Below are 21,390 nucleotides of genomic sequence, written 5' to 3'. Positions count from 1 at the left end.
GAGCTGGAACCGGGCAGCGAGCGGAGGGAGCAGCTGGGAACACTGGAGTCTCAGAGCACCCAGGAGAGTGGGACAGGTGCATGTCCTGCTCCTCACCCACTGCAACACCTACGTCCTCCTGGACTAAAAGCTGTAGGGAAGTTAGGCACGTACGTAACATGGAAAATCCCAAGCTGCAGAGCCTGAAGTTAGTTCAGGTGCATTTTGATTCCGGTGCTTTGCTTCGTGTCTGCCTCAGACTGCAGCAGAAATGCTGGGTAAGAAGCAGCTCTGAGCAGGGCTGCCCAAACGTGCTCTAACATCCGCTGGGAAAACAGGGAGAGCTCTCTCCCACGCACAGCACCTTCTGTGGGAGATGCTCCCTGAGTGATCTCATTTCTCTCTCATTTACCCCAAAGACTTAACCTGAAAGGCCTGGGTGAACAGCAGCTAGGACGAGGCTGAACACAGAAGAGCAAACTCGCTTTTGTTTGTCTATAATATTAATAGGCGCATTATGTAATTTCCTTGGCTTACTGATGCAACAACTCTGGTTACAAGATGGGATGGGATTTCCTTGAGGTCATTCCCCCAAACTGTGTGAGTTGTTATTTTCCTGGCTCACCCACAAACAGAGCGGTTTGCTTCTCTGAAACGCTAATGTCCGACTGTTGAAAGGTTTTGCCAATCAAAACATTGTGGCCTTACCCCGTTTTAATAATCTAAGGCATCAATCTCCCCCTTAGCATTTGTTTGATGTGTTCTGCTCCCTGCTGAAATATCCCCTCCAGACCTCCCTGAGCTCAGGCTCTGATTGAAGAGAGATGCCACGCATCAGGCCTGCAGCTTTCTCTATGAAGCATTTAACAGTGGAGGGTGGTAAAATCTATTTATTTTCATGTATTCAGGAAAGACCACATATTCCAGCCTCTTTTTTTTCCATCACTCAGAGATGGGCTCGAGGCCAAAACGGTGCTGCTAAGCTTGTTTTCTATTTAAAACCTTCATTTTTATTAATAACCCTTTACAGCCTACACACCAGCACTGCGGGAGTTGCATTTCCGTGTTATGTCATCGTGAACCGTTATGTATTTAATTCCTGTACCCACAAACCCATATGGACATCATTAAACACACACCGTACAGTATTAAAACTGTGTTCCATAAAGTGTGATTTAAGAAAAAAAAGGTCTATGAAGTACAGATTTTTTTTTTCTAAGGTCATGGGAAAATGAAGAAGTAGGGGAGAGAGAAAGGGTTCAGCAGTGCTGTATGTTAGCTCACAGATCTCTGCGCCTGGAGACCAAAAACCCAGCCTGTCCTCTCTGCCACAAAGATTAATTACCCAGTAAACGTCAGGGCAGCTATGACAAATTTCTGTTTGGCAGCCCACAGAGAGAAGTCTACAAAAATGACAGGTTGCAAACTGGCACAAGACCCTGACGCTTTTATTTTCCCCAAATTAGGCTTCCATCATTTGCCCTGAATTTGCCTGTAGTGGGACAAATGAGGAGCTTTCCCTCTTTACCAGAGGCAAATCTAAGCAGAGACCACTAGTGTATGCCCCGAGTGTGCTGCTCACATGGTACCATGGGGTTTGCCCCCAGGTTCTGTCCCGACACCAGCCTGGCCTGCTCGGGCTGTAAGTTACTGTGCAACTAACCCGGCACTCGGGGCAAGGTCTGCGACGTCAGACGGGACACAGCTCTCCTCAGCCTCGGGGCTGGATCCCTCCCTTCAGGAGAGCCCTGGCACCCCCTACTACCCTTCCTGCAGCATTGGGAATGAAAAGATATGGTGTAGGCATAAGGATGAAACAAATCCATTAGCAAATACACAGGGCACCAATGGGAGAAAAAAAAATAGGAAGCAGGGCAGAACACACTGGGGGGAATAAAAAATATCCAAGAGTTGGAAGGAGAACAAAAAAACAAACAAACTCTGAGATGGTTAAAAGCAGCAGAAGAAAAGATGTGGCAGTACAAGGCAGAGAAGCTGACACAGTCAGGGACACTAAGAAAGCAAAACGAAAGCAAGTGCCCCAGGAGCTGGTGTTTGGGAGGGCAACAGGGTCCAGGGGCTTTGGGCCTTTGAAGCCTTTTCAAAGGTCTTCTGGAAAGCTGCCAGGTCACTTCCAACTTTATTCACTATTGTAATATATGCAGCCTTTCCTATAGGGTATCTTGGTGATCTTGTCACAGTAAAGGAAAAGAAAGGGGTAAGTCCATGTGAAGCAGAGACTGCTCTGGTCTCCATCACCCGAAAGCCTTGGGCAACCCTTGCCCGGCTGCCCCCTCCCGCAGGCCCCTCAGGCACCGGCCTCTCTCGTCACTCATGAGCGGGAGCTCCTGAAGGGAAAGTGCCACGGTGAAAACTGGCATCTGACACGCAGATACAGACACACACCCAACCGCCTGCAAGTCCTTTCTGGTTCTGTTTAGGAAGTATTAGGAAAGCCTACTTTTTTTCCTCAGGAAAAAAAAAAAAAAACATGTAGGGCACACAGCAAGTGTCTGCTGCACAAACCCTCTAAACGCTCAGGACAGTTGAGTCTCTACTGGTTTTGTTGCATAACATCTGTGTGTAGGAGTCTCCGAGAAGAGTTAATCCCTGGAAAACTGGTGACTCGGTTCAAGCCCAATTAACGTGCTGGCCCCAAAGCTGGTGTGCAGGTACTCATACACATGCCAGTCTTCAGGCAAGGCGGGAGAGAAGAGTTAACAGTATTTGCAGAGGGGGTTACTGATGAATGAACCTCCTTTATACCCTAGCCCTCTCCAGAACTTCTCACTCCCATCAAAGAAACATACACGTGAATACACACACACACAAATAACTCTGGGTGCATGTGTATTCCTGCTGAATTCAATACAGTTATTCACTGTGTAGAAAACTACTCACATGCATAAATGTTTGGAGGAGCAGGGCTACTCTCTGGTGAGGCTGACAGCAAGTTCAAAGTTATCTAGTTGCATGACTCGGGGGTTGAAATGTTTTTGACATGTGTCTCTGTAGGGCCGTGTCCTACTTCATTCAAAATCTGGAATTTACTTTGAAGTCTGGAAAATAAAGTCTTAAAAGGAGAAGCAGATACGAGTGACAAAACTTCTGCAGGAAACTTGCAGAGGACCTTCAGGGCCTCAAGCTGTTAAATGCTCTATTTTGGGTCAATGCCTTCTTAAACTGATAGTCACGTCTTCTAGTTATGTAGTTCCTTGGCTTGTGACTGTACCTGATCTGAACGTGTCTGCAATAGAAATAAGACTGAAGAGTTTTCTGAGCATGTATCAGTTTAGACAAAATCATGTCAGAAAGCAATATGAATGCCAAAAATTCTTTGCTTTCTGATATTATTCAATCTTCCTTTACATACATTATTTATCCTGCCAGGGATCAGGGCTTATTGGCAGTAAACTGGGACCCAATAGTTCATATGTCTGTCAACAACAACAACAACAAAAACCACTTGTCATAAATGTGCACAGCCAAAATTTTCTAATTTATGGGCATGTTGAATGACTGAGGCAAAAACATATTTAAAAGAGTCTGAAGAGAAGGTAGGTTAAAAAAAAAAAGAAAGAAAAAAGGGTAGTAATTACATAACACACTGGGGACCAGTCATCCATAAAATGAGCGGGAAACGGATTCTCCTTATGATGCTTGTTTCATCCCTTGCCTAATAATCCAACAGCACCTAAGTTTCAAAGTATCACATTTTTCAGGCTCTGGAAGCCCCACAAAGCATCCTTCATCAGCCTGGCCTCTTGGCAGCTCTCCTGCTCCAAGTGCAAACGCTCCATCTGGAAAAGGCAAGAGCGCCGCTTGCCTGCCTGAAAGGCTCCTTTCATCTGCACCCTCCACAGCCGCCGGCTCCTCGCGCCCGCGGCTCCCGCCTGCTGCCGCGCTGAAGGGATTCGAGGCTTCCTCCGAACCTGCTCCGTGCCTGGCCCTGCTCCAAGGCCTCCCGCGCCCGCGTCCCCGCCGCCGTCCTGCCGCGCGGCGCCCCGACACCGACACGCCGCCCCGCACGCCGGTGGCAGAGACCAGCACGAGGACGGTGACACTGGGGATGAACAAGGGCTTGTTTGTCAGGCCGGGAAGAAGCGCCTCTCATGAGGCCGCATTGCCTGCGCGAAGCAGCTGCGGGGGCTCCTCCTCCCCCAGGGGATGGCACTGATGCGTCCTGGACGTTAATAACAGTGTCAGCGCGTGCCCAACAGAGACTCGCTTTGTGCATTGAGGGGTGCGACACAATACGACACTTCTCTGCTGGCCTCTTGTTGGAAGGGCTGAGCGCTCTTTGCAGGAGTGGGAATTGCTCTTGCAGCTTTCTCCAGTTGCCCCTGGCCCTTAGCTCTAAGGTGGTTGCCCATATTTTCAGTGAGCTTGTAACAGCCCTCCAGCCTGCTTTATATTGCTAAATTCAGTATATCTGAAAGCATCCTCTGTACCTGGCATGAAAACTGACTGCACCATCCCTTGAGTTACAGTGCAGGGGTTGGACTTGTTTGCTGTGACACTCTCTGTTCTTCTTATATTTTGTATTATTCATGACGCCCAAATGGGTGTTGCACCGGTAGCTGCTCCTCGGCGTGTTCGTGAATCCTTTTGTTGTTCACCTGGTGTCAGCAGGGGAGCAAGGGCCTGGCCCTGTGACTAATGCTGTCCCAAGCATTTCGAGTAGGCAGGACCAGACACACTGCAGCATGATGGCCGGGAGTGGAAGGGGAAGGGAGAGAGAGAGCAGGTTTTCAGAACGAAAAAGTAGGAAGGATGGATTCCTAATAGCCATGCACTTCCAGAAGCGAGAGGCAGACCTGCAGGAACATTGGGAAAGCCATTTGCTAGAGAGGAAGACAACAGTGAGGCAGGGTTTGGACAAAAAGCCAACAGAGCTGCACCTGTCTCCCTACACACTTGCTCGCTCTATGGCCATGCTGCTCACAGCAGGATCAAAAATACCTGAATTCTGGGCTGGGGTGACCCACATTTCAACAAGAACCGAGAATTTTATTTTTGGTAGAATATTTCTATGAAAAGGAAAACTCACTTTTTAGCCTGATTTCACAGATAACCAACATTTTCACAGAACACTGCACACCTATAGAAATAACAAGATGAACTTCATCTTAAAATCCCCATGAATTCTAGCACTCTAGCCAAGTTCCTTAGCAGGAGAGGACAATGTTGGTGAGGATCTAAACGTTAAATATCTGACACTGGCCACCTACCCAAGGGGGAACAATAAAGATGGCAACAATAGTGAGCTGAGACAGATCCAGGTCTGTGATGGACTGTCTCTGGTAAAAGTCATTCACACTTCATTCCCAGGACACTTGGAGGGGAAAGAAATATATTTATCTTTTAGATATGGTACTCATCAGCCCTGCCATTGTAACCAGAACTGTTGCAATGGGTCTCTTTTCATAAGGCAAAATATACATTTTTTTGGCTCCCAACATTCAACATTTTCTTCTTCTTTTATATTTTTGAGTACTAGGTAGCTCAGGTTACTAGCAATTTTTTGTGGTGGTTCCCAAATGAGCCTGAACTGCTCTGATTTTTCAAACCCACAAGACTGTAATTGAAAGCAAATGTAATCAGACATATACAATGTTCTGAGGTTCACCACAGTGCATTGCAGTCAGCATTACTAGAGTGGCTATTAAAACTCCTTGGAGCTGGGAAGCAAATACAGCTTTCAAGAATCCAGCAAATAACCCGCATTTATTAGATTAGGTTAAAGTATTGCAAAGCCACAGTCAATCCTGTATTCAGAACACATCTGAGGTCTGTTTAAATGAATATCTTTCCTGAGCTTAGGCCAATTGTTTTAAGAGCTGTGAATGGAAACAAGAAAAGAATTCTACTTTTAACACAACAAATTCTGCAATCATTAGATCAGCGTAAATCTAGAATAGTCCATTGCTGTCAGGGGGGCTGTTCCAATCTAACTCTGGCAAAACTGGGAAAAGAAAGTGGCCCAAAGACAAAGGGTATCTTTGAACCCAGACACACAGCCCTAGCTAGAGATAAGCAGTAGCAAATCCCTTTCATAAACCCCCTAAACAAAAGTGCAAGCATTAAAAAGGGGGGGAGGGGGCTAATTGAATTCCCACTGGCACTTGCGTCTGCACTTAAAAGCAGGTCTAGGGTTATCTGTGAAATTTCAATTAAATCAAAAGCTTTGATAACGTGATAAGTCACTCCAGAGTTTGGAGTCAAAACATGTTGTTATTTGATCCTCCGTTTGTGTTTCTGGGAACAGCACGCATGAAAGATGGTCAGCTGCAGACAAGTGAAGAAGATGGAAAGGGTGGAAATGAATCTACCAATAGATCATTGTGTCCACTACAGCCAGAGCCACTGGAGATCTGGTAGCTCTTATACACCCTAAATCCTAGGGCGGGCAGCCGGTCACATCCTGAGACAGAGAGCAGAGCAAACCAGCGGACATGGGCAGTGCCCTGCAGATGGTTCCCTCGCTGCCACGAGTGCCTTGCCCTCCTGGGTTTGCTAAAGGGCACCCCAGGAACCCCCCAGGCGGGAAGCCCACCTTTCCTGAGGAGCACTTGGGCGAGCAGGTGGCTCTCCAGAGTCCCTGTCTTGCTCTACCTGTCGCTCGGTGCTCTTGAACGCTCCTTACTGCCTCTTGGCACCTGCTGGATGCTCAGTGCAGTATTGGAGACTCTCATAGTCCTCCTCACCAAGGAATGTCAGCTCAATTTCCAGTGTTTAAATAGAAATGCTTCCTCTTAAATAAATGTGGAATGCCTACTCTGTCTGGTCTGTATTCAGTATAGTATAAACCATTTCAAGCAATAGCCTTCCCTCATTTACGTGTAGAATCGCATATGCGGCCTGATAAAATCCTGTCGAATTCAGTGGAACACCTTACACTGCCTCCTCCCGGTTCAGAATTGCACGTTTGTTGCACATGCACCACACAAGCCCACTCTTTCCATAACCACAAGGCTACTCTATTACAGAGGCGGTAAAAGTAAAGGAGCTGCCCAGGTCAGCTAGGCAAAGCCACGCAAGAAGCAACACGATGGAGCACAGAGCATTGAAAAATCTCATCTGACCCCAGCGCCACAGGGGGACAATTCATCACCCGGGCAGCAAACACCTCCTGAACACGTGTGTCCCCAGCAGCTGCTGCCTCAGAGCGGAAAAAGATCTTCATTAAACAAAGTCCAGCAATATTAAATATAGACACGGCAGGGGCAGGCTGGATTCTTCTCCATTACATAATTACATCTGCAACATGAGCCGCCTCTTCTGGTTTTCCACAGATGCGATGCACAAAGGACAAGGCTGCCCGAGTGCCGTTCCGCTGCAGGAGTGCAAAGCAAACTCCAGCCCGTCCCCTCCTGCCCGGCAGGCCATGAGTCACCCGAGACAGAAACCCCAGGGCGAGCGATTAACCTGCCGGCAGGGGCTCACCGCGGAGCAAGGAATGGAGATACGGCGAGGAAACCTCCATCCTACCTCCTCCCTTCAGGACCAGGTTCATCCAGGAGCAGCAGCAGCACTGGACACTCGTCTCCAACGTGCACCCAAAGGTCTCCTAAGTGTTTATCAAGGTGGATGACTCAGACCCATGGGCTGCTCCTATTCTGGGGCTTCGAATCCAACACAGTGGCGTTAAATGGAGACCTCCAGAACACCTTATTTAACAGGGCTGAACATACAGATATAAGCTCGATAACCTCTGAATCCAGTTATTTTGGTTCTGCTCCAATCCTTCCTCTTTACTCCAGGTTCTCCCCATTGCCAAATGGATAAATTCATTCTTTCGCCTCGCAAACTGTTTTTAAATACACAGCACTAGCAGTGCAGGATTTGCTGAGAGCTTTTAGAAGCAATGTTTCTTCCAATGTTGCCTGATGATTTAAAACATACATACATATTCTGGTAGCCGATCATCTCTAGAATTACACTGTGAAACAATGTTTCTTTACCAGGACCAAAAGCACAAATAAAGCCTCCTAGCAAATTTCCCAACCACCTACACCACCCTGTGGATGGACACAGAAGGCCTGAGAGGCCCTTTCCAACACAACAAAATGAATCAGTGAGCAGATGAAAAAGGAGCAGATTTCTGAGTCCCTGTACTAACCACTAAACTCTACTTCTCCAGAAGGAAGGAATCCTATGGAATCCTATTAAGTTAAATATTATGTAAACTATTACTTTCTAATCTACAAAATAGGCATTGGCAGATGGTATCAGCAGTGATTGTTTCTTTAGGATATGAGCAAAAAATGCTGGACAGGAAAAAGGCACTTGAGCCAAAGGGCCTGGCATTTGTTTTCTGAAGTCAACGTCTCCGCCTTTCAAAATGACCCTTCAGTATCAACTCGACTACAGAAAAAAACACACATATTGTCTTAAATCTGTGTCGATGAATTCAGACTAACTCTGGTGCCCTCAGCCTTAGTTCAGGAACGTTGAGCTGGAACGGGATCCATCCTGTGCCCGTGACCGCACGCCGCAGCAGCAACCCGGGCAGAAGCTATTTCTGTGCCCTTGGCTGCCAGTCCCAAGTGTCAGCAAATTAAACTATCCTTGCTGCTGTCAGGCCTGTGTCCTTTCATAGGCAGTTCTGCAAGGCGTGAGCAAAACCAAACACAACATTCACGACCTCTCGCTGTACGGTAGCGGCAATAACGTATGCTGCTCCAGCTACTGCTCTTCCATGTCTTTTTTTTTGTGGTTGCTGAGCCTATTTCGTTTAACATGCATCCTGTTTCCCCCCAGCTGTATTGTTTGATACTTATCTACGTATAATTCCTCTCTCCATTTACTGGCCCAGTAACAAAAAGATTCAAATCTTCTCTTGGGAAGATGGAATTATTTGCTTGTATCACTAATGCTGCAGCCAGTAACAAGCTTCAGTGTCCTCCATATGATATTTAAACCAAACCTTTTGTATGTCGGAAACAAACAGGGAAAACCCCAGGTGAAACTAAAATCCCACTGAAATCAATAGCCGGATGACCAATTAGTAGTAACCATGCAAGTCTGTTAGTAAAACTGACCCTAACAGGTTATTGCTTAGCTACATAAATCTCAATCATGGTGAAGTCATTTTTTGAAAATATTAACTCTTTCTTTCCTTCAGAACAGCAGGTCTTAACTGTCTTATCCTGCTTCTCCTGCATTCCTATTTACTTCCCAGGTATAGATAAAATGGATAGAATAAAGCGAATTAGGGAACTGTGCTTTAACACCAGTGGATTTACAGACTAAAATATGCTTCCTTCACATGGGTAGTGGAGTACTCGAGCCATTTCTTTACTGATTCATAATCAGGAATTTGTAATATGTGAAGAATAAATAGAAAACCCACCTTGCATTTTACAGTAACTGTCGGCATCCTCGTATCTGAGTGATACACCAATATTTATGTGATGGAGATATGATTGGTACAGCTCATGTCTCAGGACTGCAAAAACACTTTATTAAAGGGACATTCATCATCGAGTCTAATTTCTGTATGAATCCTCATAATATTACACAATCTGCTTTAGCAAGCTTCCTCATTTTCCTGAATTTGCATGCTGCTTAAAAACCCCTTTTTGTTTCTTACGGAAAAATACTCCCAGATAAGAAACACTCCTTTAAATTCAATTGTTATTGTTACTATTGGTGGTTTAAAACAGAAATCTCTTGTTTGAGCCTACATGAATTTCTGGGGTAGAGTCTCGGGAACTGAATCCTTGGCATTTGGTCTACTTCTTGTATGGGAGCCAGGTCCAGGGAAAAAAAAAAAAAAAAGAAAGAAAAAAAGCAAATTCTCATATGAACAGTCAGGCTGTGATATATTGAACCACATAGCAAAAAAGCCCTAAAAGCGGTAGACCATATGCAATGTCTAATTGATTAATCCTGCTCCTTGGGTATTTCTGTTATTTTTAGTAAAAAACATTCATTAAGAAAATGATTCCTGAGATTTTGTTTGTTGACTGTAAGCCCTGGCCTGACCTCAGCCTTGAATCCAAATCCCCAGGAGAAGTCTGAAATGAATCCACCCCTGGCACAGTTATTAATAATTATAATTATTGACAGAGGCCACCGGTTGTAAATGAATGGCTTTCAGCAACATCATGCTTTACCTTAGAACAACGCGGGGAAAACTGCACTTTCTTCTTACCATACAGTAACTTCTCCTGTAACAATACACGGCCTGGTACGTCCAACCATTTGCCTATACACATATACATTTGTTCAAACCCTAGAATTCCTCAAGTTACAAACCTAAGCAATTGCAAACTGCTGCCTTCTGGCAGAGCGTGCGGCTTGCAGCCTGTTGCTCCCTGCACAGAGCGGGTGAACGCAGGGCTGGAGCTCCAAACCCTGCCCGGCTCGTGAGCAGCAGACAGGCAGGAGCAGGGGCAGGCGACTGTGTCCCCGTGCTGCGATTTCTGGTGACATTTTCCCCATCACTTGTCTTCGAGCTGCTCTAGAAGCAGGAGGTTTAGCAGAGCTGACAGGGAAACCTGCCTGCTGTCACGGAAAGCCCGGACTGCCACCAAAACCGTAATCGGGAAACCTGAGGAGCAAACGCAACCAACCAAACCAGCCCGATACAGCAGTGCTGGAAATCCCCCTCTCCTCGTGGCGGTACCGCGAGCTGCTCCGCGCGGCTGGAGCGCAGAGCACGGAGCTGCAGGAGCTGCAGGAGCAGGAAAGGGCCCTGCAGGGAGCCGCCCGCGAGCCAAGCTCGGACCACGCGCGCAGCCAGGGATGGCGATGGGGATGGGGTGAGCGTGGGGCAGTGAGGAGTCAGAAGCAACAGCCTGGGAAAACGTTTGAAAAAGTGCTAAGAGACTAGGGGGAAACGCCAACTTCTCCTAAGACCACAGGGACAGAAGTGAAGGGCACATATTTATACCTAAATCATTGTACTAATAGACAAATTATTGCATGTGCATCACAGTAAGTCATGGATCAGCAATTAAGCACACAAACACCTCTTAGCACACCCCAAATTGCTTGTCCCGGCATCCTCCCTTGAAGTTGAAGCTTCCATGTTTTTCTAACTAGGAGCACGTGCTCGTTCACCACTCACCTGACACGCAGCAACGCAACAAACTGTCTGAACTCAGAGTACCAAATGGCCATGGGATTAAGGTTACACTCCTGGAAATTAATTAAATAAACTCTTGGCTGGGCTCTGCCTTGCAAGCCTGGGTTTCTGTGGTAAAACAGAGCAGGTGATCGTGTAACTAAAGGGCTTCTCGTTGCACACAAGGGAAGACATGAAGGCAGCAGAGACAACCTGGTTCTGCCAGCCCCAGTGAGTGCCTTCCTTCCTCACGCTGCAATATTTGCTCTCCTTTAACAGTCCAGTGCTGTGCCAACACCAGGCCACCAATATATGAACAATCTCTGCACTGAGGGCTAAAAGTGGCAGCAGAAGAAAAAGATAAAATAATTGTGACAATTTTCCCTGGTCATCTGTGCTCTGTGTGCAGCAGCCGCTGCTGCTGCGGGTCTCGCTGGTGCTGTCCTTCACCTGGACCCTACACAGTGGTCCAGCCTCAGACCTCCTCCCTTCCCCCTCAGCTCACAAAAGAAAAACACTAAGATGTTTCCATTGGCTTTTACATCATCTTTTTGTAGAGACTAATCTTCAGTTTCAACAATACATCTTTTGTGAAGAGCTCCCAGCAGAAACCTTAGACACCTTCCCTAAGATCTGTTTGCTTACAGAAGACGAGGCAGGATTTGTTTAAACCCATCTAGATTAATGTCTTGCAGACATTAGTGAAGTGAGATTTAATCAGGTTATTTCTCTACATTTTCAGGGAAATAAATCACACTTATTACTAGGTTGGAATAAGATGCAAGGCTCGAGCTGAGAAAATTTAGTCTTTTTTGTTTTTCCTTGAGGGGAGTGAAAGGATAAATTGAAAATGGCTACAAGGGCTGTTGAACAGTGAGCTCAGCAAAAGGCCCTGGGCAACTTATAAGAGGGAACAGCCAGAGAAAGGCACAATGTAGTGGTTAGTGCCAGCCCGGCTATGAGCGTTGGTCTCTATTCCCTGCCTTGCAGAGGGCCAGTCCTGAAAATCAAGACCTAGTACTATGGGCTCCGTATCAGCACAGGGAGCAGACAGGAGTGCTAAAGGGTTTAAAGTGGATTCACGAGATTTGTTTGAGATCCTCCACAGGAGGCCCCCCCTGTAACCTCGGGTTCTTACTCCTCTTCTGGGTGGCTGTTTCTGTCCGAGATTCCCCGCATCAGATGGATGTCCTGGGATCAAACAACCTTTACAAACCTTCTTACTGTCCTTAAATGAAAACTGTAATGGTCAACAGGTCCCCTGACCATGCACCTACCCTGCTGCTCCTGTTGCTTCTCAGCTTGCAGTATCAATTTAACAGCAAACACACAATTATACTGTTTCTACTCACCACAGACATTTTTATAAAACAAGACTGTCGAGGAAATAAAAGGAGCTGCTCTTTTCTGCAGAATAGCTTAATTTTAAAGCTACTCTTCTTATTATTAAATAAAAATAACAATAATAAAGTATTTCAGCTGTGCTAACACTGCTTCCTTTTGTTCAATTTTTAATATATACCCTTGTACAAAACAGCGTATGTGTAAGAGAGAAAGTCTGAAAACAAAACGTGCAAACATCCTCTCCTCTACACCAGCGCAGGAAACCAGGGCTGACCCACGGACAGCTAAAGTCAATATCAACCCTCCTGCTAACTATAGGTTCTGCATGTGCTAAAGAGGCCAAAACCCCTAAGAGTTGTTAGTCTGCAGTCCCGTCTCAAAGCACAGGACAGAGCAGCACAGCGTGTAACGCGGCCTGGCCGAAACCTTACTGAGGAGCACAACAAAATACAGCCTGTGCGGCGCAAAGGAGAGAAGGAAGCACCGGGTGAGGCAGCACTGTTGCTTGTAAATACCCCCTTGCTAAAGCTTTCCACGGATAAAGCTGTTCTTCGAATCCTGACTGCATCAGTGTGATTCAGACCGTCTATTCCAAGGTAAAAGCCACGACTGTTTTGTTTTCAATGGGAACTTCTTTCCCGGCCTTTTCTTAGCTTCCTGCTTATAAAGAATAGATTCTCCAGAGACAACTTTGGCCGTGGCCCATGATCTTGCTCCCGTCACATAACTAAGTATCTCTGGGCAGGAGTACATTTAAAGAAGCAGCTGGTAATTATTAGCTGAGTGCTCACTGGCAGGATTTCCCCCTGGCTGCTGCACCAGAGCTTTTGGGAACTAAAATGGCTCTTTGGTGATAATTATCAGGTAAAACCCACAAGCCAGGGGAGGGTCCCTCATTACAACCATCAGCAAGAAGCAACACAAAAGAGGGAGGGTGGAGGATGGTCAAAAGTTGTGTCTGAGGGTTCCCTCACCTCTCCTGTCCTCCGCATATCCAACAGGGCTATACAGAGTTGCATGGGCATTTCCTAGGTAGCTTGAAAGCTACAGACTTTCTTCCGACACCTACAGAGGCAATGAAACCAAATGACCTTCAGCTTCTTTCTGTTTCATCCAAGAGAAAAGAGCAGCAAAGGAGACCCAGCGTGGCACTTACTCTTTGGGAGGGTTAAGGTCTTCCGGGCGAGCCTCGAAGAACCTGAAGACTTCATCGCACTGGGAAATATGAGGAGGAAGCCTAACCAGCGCCTGCAAGGGAAAACAAGAGGTAGGAGAAGCAGTTAAAAACAAGTTAAAAGCATGACCTCAAACATCTGAATTACAGTGCAAAGGGAGGCCAAACCATCTTGACAGGGAGAAGGAAATAAACAGGGAAATAGCAGGCCTGGCTACTTACAGAGATAGGGAAGAGCATGTGCCGACTGCGAATGAATTTTTACTGAATTTAGACAGGTGATGGTACCCAGAGGCAGCTACAGTATTTTTTTTTGCCATGTGCAGAAGAGCAACATTTGCTCCACGTGTGTAAATCCCTGCTGCCGGGCAGGTAAGGGCTGCGTGGCGGAGCCGCGCTCTGTGACCTGCGTTTCCACAGCACCTCAGAGAGCGCAGCCGGCGCTTCCGGGCCCCACTTCAATACACACACCTTCTAATAACGAAAATCTAGACTCAACACCCACTAACACAATAGATTAACGTGCTCCAGAAGGCTTTCCTCTAAGCACTGTCAACAGAAAAAGCAGAGGTGAAAAAAAATAAGAAAGACTGTGCTCCTGAGTCGCTAGGAAAGGCAGTTTGATGAACTGCCTGCAAGAAGAGGTGCGGAGGCCACGTCTCGCAGCGAGCGCCTCGCTGCAAGGGCTCAGATCCGTCTGCGCAGCCTCCCTGACGGGCTCGGGGGCACCGACTCCAACACGCTCAGCATCACTGAGCATGACCTAGGAAGGAAAAGGAACCACCTCGCATGCAAGCGTGCCGGCAAGGGAGCCTGCAGCTGGGGAGATGAGCCAAGCATGGGAACGTGCCGAGATGTGGGATTTTGCCGTTCAGGTGCCAAGGCTTGGCAGTGTGAGGAGAGGCCAAGCAGGCACCCACTGCCCACGAGGAGACAGGGAGCAGCTCTGCGTGATGGATTTGGAGATCCACTCAAGACACGAGCAGCAGGAGAGGACGAGAGGCCCGGAGGTAACCGCCTCCTGCGCTGAGCTGTGCTGCAAACAGGCCACGGGAGCGGTTAAATATAGAGCAAGCTTCTTAGAGGTGCTGTAAACCTGTTTGACAAAGTGAGATTGTCTGGCTCTTTTACCAGCTGAAAGTAGGACAAACAATCTTGAAAGACGGATGAAAAACTGCACCAAGGCTAAATGGAGGTGCATTAGGGCGAGCTGTTTATACTAACCCGTGGGACATCTCATTTATTTTGGTCGGACACACACGAGGAGGCCCAGCCAAAGCACTGAGGCAGGACAGGGCAGTTTGCAAACCTCGCTGTTTTGTGTTTAACCCAGCTCTAGAAGTGGTGGAGTTTGTTTCCAAGACTGCTCCTGCATGCGGGCATGAAGGATAGCAGCAAGTCTCCCGGGGCAGATGAAAAGGTCCTGTTCTGAGATGGCCCAAAATTCAACGTTTAGTGCTTCCAGACCTATAGTTCTGTTTCCCTGCTTGAGGGATGTTACATAAACACAAGGAAATGTCACTTGATACCAGGAGGCTTATGGAGAATGAGGCAGTGACCTTTGGCCATTACAGAGCAGAGAATATCTTGCAATGAGGAAGCGGCATCAGATGCAGAAGCCTGGAAATGGCCTGGCAGGTCCCAGTGCCAGCAGCGTGCACAGAGGGCACTGCTGGCTCCTGCACTAATGCAGGATGAAACAGAGCAGATGGAAAACTGAAGTGCTTTATTCTGAATGAAAGATGCCCTCATCTCTGTTGCTATCCACTCAATCTGGCTATCTTACCGAAAAGGTGTGAGCTGTCTGCCCTTATCCCTGCCGTGCATAAATACACGTATCCACCTGGCAAATCAGGACTAGCCCCGGGAAGTCAGTAACTGCCGGGAATAGCAACAGTTTGGGCATGTCGAACGAGGAAGAGCAACGCGCGGCCAGCACGGACACGGCAGCGGCACAGGCAGCGCGAGCGCAGGCTGCACCCCACGCCAGGCAGGCAGCAGCCAGGCTGCGCAGGGAGCGAGGCCGTCCCGCGGGAGCCCACGCGCCCAGACGCGGCCACGGCTCTGCTGCTCGCACCCCTCGCTGCGGGCACGATGCTTAACCCCTGGCCGTCAAATTCAGCTGGGAAATGTCTTCAGTTACCCATTGACAACACTTACCTAATCTGCAGAAAGGTTACAAGTCTCGGCTATTTAACATCTACAGTGAAACCTTTAAGGGCTTGATCTTCTGCAGTCAGTGGGGAAAGAGCGAGCACAGTAAATGCTACGTGTCGTTGCTAGAGGAACACGAGCACCCAAGTCACACGTTGCTGGTGGGTCTTGGACATCAGACACCTCCTCCAAGAACTGCCACTTCCTACACACTGCAGGTGTCCAGCCTCCCTAGAAAGCAGCCTGCAGATGTCCACACTGAACTGGAGCACAGAGTGGGTTTCGATTGACAGAGCAGCACAAATTCTAGCAATTTGCCCTTTAAATTTGTGTTTCTAAACCCATGGAAGCTTTAAAAAATCCTGCCCCATGAATCAGTGGTCCCATGCTGTGTTTTCTGCTGGGCCGCGGTGGGATAACTGAAAATTAGCACCTCCTTGGTGACTCTAGGCGTTCACAGGCAGGGAGCAGTGGGTAAAAATCCAGCAGCTGAAGCTGTCTCCACACCCATGTATCCACCCCAGGCACCACGCGGACACGGTGGCCCTGGGGCAGGACTGGCTCCTCTGCTTCTGAATCACCTCCCAGCGTGCTGCAATCTTCAGCCCAGGACACCACACTGCAATGAAATGCACCCACCATAGCCTTGTCATGGCATGCCTTTACAGAAGATCAGGAATAACGTCTGGAGCCTGACAACTTTTATTCCCTTTTTGATTAAAAAACAAGCCCCTAAAAAGGATAAGAAAAGCTAAGAAAGTGCAAAAAGAGTATAAAATGTGGTAAAATCAGTCTATTGATTTTGGAGAGTGGCAAACGGCAGCAATGTTGTTTTGAAAATCCTCAGCAAACACCCAGCATCCACCCACGAGCAAGCCAAATGCTGCGCGATCCCGGACGGAACAAAACGCGCATTGAAGAGACAAGGGACACTGTGCTGTCACTCTGCAAGGGCAAAAAGCACCTTTCCAGCACTGCCAGGAAAACGGTTTCAGGGCAGAGGTAGAACAGTCTAAAGAGAAGAGTGCAGGGCCAAGGGCAGAAGGCAAAAGAAAAAGAAGAAAACAGATGGTGAAAGGATGAAAAGGAGCGGGAAGTGACATTCTTCCCAGGACTTGGAAAGCCGTGGTAAACACACGCAGCTACAAAGAACGAGCGTCCAGAATCAGCACGGAATTTGCACAGGAAAGGTGTGAGATGGAAAGGGCCAGCAGCAGAATCCTCGCACAACGCTGAGCGCTATCGCAGCCCCGCACCGAGGCGCTCCGTGTGCCGCGGGCGCCGCTCGCACCCCTCGCGCTCCATGGGAGAGGGGCTTCCGTGGGCTATTGCAGCCCATAACGATGTCTCGCTACAGGATGGGTTCGTGGGAATCTCGGAGGATCACTGGGTGATACAAAAGGTTCTTAGCCCAGCTGTGATGCCAGGGCTTTAGCAATCAGCCCTCGTCACGGTGCGTGCAGCAACGCAGGGCACCTGGCCCACGCAGGGCTTCGCTGCTTAAGGTTACATGAACTGCAGTCATGTTAATGGAAATGCATTACAGCTAGAAGGCTTCATAAGGCCTGTGTAAGCAGCTCTAAACCCCCGCATGTTTGTAGGTATGCACCCACAGTTGTGTTGCAATAATGCGGGTGTATTTGCAAAAAGTGGTCTCACATACATTCATACAGGGGTATACATGTGTGTGTAAGTGCATGTATATGTACGTGCAGAATGATATTCACCCCGCCAAACTTAATGTGACTAATGCTGGAGACTGGTCACACTTGTCCAGTCAACTTCTGTAGTCACTAGAGAAAGATCAGCACCTTCAACGGGTGGTTTATCCACCCCATCACACACATTTAGTTTTGGACAGGGTGAATCACTCACTATCTCTCTCCACAGCCTGGTGAGGGAGTCCAGACACGCAGTTCTTAGATCCCTGATGCTCCCCGAGGTTAATCCCAGCCCTGCACACAAACACAGGACCATAGCTGGGCCTCTGACACAAAACATAACGCACCAGAAGAGCAGGTCTTGCTCCAGGTACTGAGGGGAGCGCTGCAGATAATGAGCTCTTATTACAGCAGCTGGTCTAAATGCATCAGGATTCCAAAAAGTATGAAAAAATGACAGAGTAAATTAAATAGTTTTTCCTTTAAATATTTTCATTCTTCACCAGGACTATAATTCCATTTTCATTCAGCACTACCTTAGTTGTACAATGGATATAAACACAAATGTCTGTGTATTTGCCTTGACAAGCTCAGGGATTCAAACTTGAAACTGAAGGACTGAGACACCAATGGCGGGTAATTATGTTTTGCTTTTTGAAGCGTGATCTCTCAGGCTGTGGACATCACTAATAGAAGACTGACCAGTATTTTCTGGCACTGCTGTGACTTGCTCATCATCCAATTTTTTATTTAGGTCGTGTACATTTGGGTACTTAAGCATTGCTTTAGAAAAGCCCTTAAGCACCTACTTAAAGCCACCTCCAGTTGGGACAACATAAAGACATGTGATGAATTTAAGTGAGTATTTATGACAGTGGCATTTTATGTGCTTAAGAATCTCTCTGAACTAAGATGCTTTCCTCAGTCAGGACCTAAATGCTCAGAGGTGCAAGTCTGCAAACGCTGCTCTGAGTCTTCATGGAGGGAGAGTGGTGGCTTTGGGAACCACTGACCTGAGAGGTCTCCTTTGAACATAGGGCAGTGCATATTGGACATGCACACACCGAACGTGTGTTTGAGACATCAAAACCTTATTAAAATGCCTCTGACAAAGCAACACTATAAAGTTGCTCTTTCTTTCCCATTGGCACAGGCTCCTGAAAAATGAAGAAAACCAGCCTCAATGAGCCCAGAAGACTGTAAATCACACTAAGCTAATTCCAAGGCTGCATTTCAGAGGGAAATCATCCAGAGATACCAATTCCAGTGGGCAGCACATATTTACAGGCAAAACTCAGTCTGCTGGTAACTTGCTCAGGTTATCAATAAGGACACCCAGACCCCACAATTTTAAGTTTACAGATGAGAAAAGCTCTGGAAATCTTTCCTTGTATGTCCCAGTCCTCTGTTTTTCATTGAAGCTTCAAAACTCCTTATGGCCTGAGCAAAAGCACTGCCTGAATCATCTCCATGATGATATTTCTCTAAGCTGGTATAAAGCGGTGAAGAATCACACAGGCTTGAGGGGTCCAGAGAGCCCTGCTATGGGGTGCAGAGGGCTCACGGGTTTGATGGCTGCTACAGATAATTTTGCAGACCTCATGGTACTGCTGATTCTCCCCACAAACACTCATCAAGGGCCTTCACCCAACCCTCCCTGCTCCTGCACCCGGGGCAAGAACAAGACACCAAAATAGCAGAAGTCACACCTGCTTCAAAGTCATGCAAATCGTCACGCCTGGCCAGGGACAGGCTGCAAAAACAAAGCAACAAATGGCTGAACATTTGCATCACTTCTTTGCCAGGGCCATTTGTGCTTCCTCCTTCCAGGAGAGGTGGCTCAGTCCTCACATGGCAAAAATACTACCACGAACTTTACATCTGAGCCTGTCTCCTTCCTATATTTCCTTGCAGACTCAAGTGGATAAAGGTCTGTTGTTGCATTTATTGATTTTAATACTCTGTGGCAGATTTTTGCCATCAGCTTCACCCACATCATTCCAGCATCATTCTCTAAATATTTCCATATTGAGCATGCCATCTGCCTACCCGTTCTAAGAACAAGCCCGGGACATAAGCTTTGCACTGTTCCTTTAGAGGAATGGGAATTGACCTGTCAAAATGGGGCTCTTGTTCTACAGTTCAGTGCAATTCTTCCAAAGTCAAAAAATACACTGGATGAGAGAAGAAAGGTAGAAAACAGCCGATGCTTCCAAAGTTATAGGCATGATTCTACCCTCACTCAAATCATGTTGAAACACACAGCAGTAGCTGCTACTCAAGAGGAAATAGTAATGATTAATATTATTTTATTAGCAAAAAAAATGTTCCTTTCCTACACCACAGGGGGTTTCCTTGAATTTCCATTCAGCTTTCCAAAAACTCACATTGGAGCTAAGCTAGCCACATAGGTTCCCTCTGTAAAATGAAGAAAAATTAATATTTTTGGTTTAGGCTGGTGAAATGAGCCAAATATAGTTTTGATTCACCATCTCTCTTTTCAGTAACCAGTTCACAACTTCCTAGCATGTCTGGTTAAGTTCATATTGCAATGTAAACCTTAAGTTACTGCGCTGGGTTATGAAAGTCGTATTCCCAGATACTTTCTAAGTGATCACCTTTAATGAAGTTACCAAGACATTACCAAGAGTTACCAAAGATCCCAAAATGGGATTTTTAAGCATTATGCAGCCCCAAAGATGAAGTTCTGCCCCAGCTAAAGTTCAGAAACAAAACCATCACTGACTTCACCATAGCAAGAACCTTTCCTTCTACAAGGTGTTTCTAAATTAATGTTTTTGGAACTTTGAAGTTCACAGTTTCTAATTTTCTTCATATTTTTCAAAGTCCTGTGGACTACTCTCAGCCAGGTTTGAAAGAGCAGTAACACAGGACAATCATCCTTTGAATAAATGCAAATTGGATGAGCTAGAAATTTTCAAAAGAAAATCTTGTTTTTGCAGGATGTGCCACAGGAAGGTTGGCAGAGGTAGAAGTTGCAATTGCTCAGGTCCCTCTGTTTATATTCATATGTTTCCAACTGTGGGCTGTGGGATTTCAGAGCAACTGGGCAAGTCCTGTGCCAGGCATCAGACTGAGCAGTTACCATGTTCTCTTTAATCCCTATGATTAAGTAGAGACTTTAGTGGAAGGAGAAGAAATTGGCCCATAACTGGGTAGACAGGGCACCATTCTTGCACCTATGCTGTTTTAAGAGTGAGCACAAACACACCAACCATCCACACTGTTCAAACTAATGCCCAGGCTTTGAGTGAACACAGATATGAGATGAAAAAATAGCCTGAGGGGGCTTTATGTCCTGCCACTGGTCCCAGCACCCGGCTACCTGCAGACACAATCACAGTCATACACACCTGGACAAGATACTCCACCTGGGAAGGACTCCTTCCCATGAGGATCTGACACCCCATGCACACAGATGTGATGGGAGATGTAGGAAGATGATGCTCCTGAAGAGGACATGCAGATACAAGATGCAATGTTTACTTGAGCTTTTCAGGGACTTCTAGTCTCATGCTCCAGTGCTATTCAGCTTTAAACACTTTTGTCCAAGTGCCAAGGCAATTAAACACAAATTACAGCAAGCTACCAATGAACTAAAATGACACCAGATCAGGCATGAGAGACTTGTGAGCCGCAAATCATTGGAACTGGATACTATCCAAGAGAAGTTGCTGTATGTCTGCCCTAGTTTTGTGCTCTTTGCTGGACACCCACCACAGAATCACACACAGAATCACGGAATGGTTGAGGTTGGAAGGGACCTCTAGAGATCATCTAGTCCAACCCCCCTGCTCCAGCAGGGACACCCAGAGCACGGGGCACAGGGTGGCATCCAGGCGGGTTTGGAAGATCTTCAGAGAAGGAGACTCCACAGCCTCTCTGGGCAGCCTGTTCCAGTGCTCTGTCACCCTCACAGTAAAGAAGTTCTCTCTCACAACAGAACTGCAAATAGAATCATAGCCACGGCTGTTGTTGGAGAA

The 21,390-nt window shown here is 47.0% G+C and overlaps 1 protein-coding gene across 2 annotated transcripts in view; it reads right to left on the bottom strand.

The window, feature by feature from the left end:
* SH3PXD2A (SH3 and PX domains 2A) overlaps positions 1 to 21,390 on the bottom strand; it is a 239,068-nt gene that overhangs the window by 115,138 nt on the left and 102,540 nt on the right. For both annotated transcript variants that reach the window (XM_088528649.1, XM_088528650.1), the window contains exon 5: positions 13,554 to 13,645. In XM_088528649.1, the coding sequence (XP_088384775.1) occupies positions 13,554 to 13,645 (92 nt within the window). The remainder of the gene's footprint in view (positions 1 to 13,553; positions 13,646 to 21,390) is intronic.

This window comes from Tinamus guttatus, unplaced genomic scaffold, assembly GCF_059628265.1.
Source record: "Tinamus guttatus ecotype Peru unplaced genomic scaffold, ASM5962826v1 Tinamus_guttatus_pri_ptg000314l, whole genome shotgun sequence".
NCBI lineage: Eukaryota > Metazoa > Chordata > Aves > Tinamiformes > Tinamidae > Tinamus > Tinamus guttatus.
This window is presented reverse-complemented; position numbering and strand designations above follow the sequence as displayed.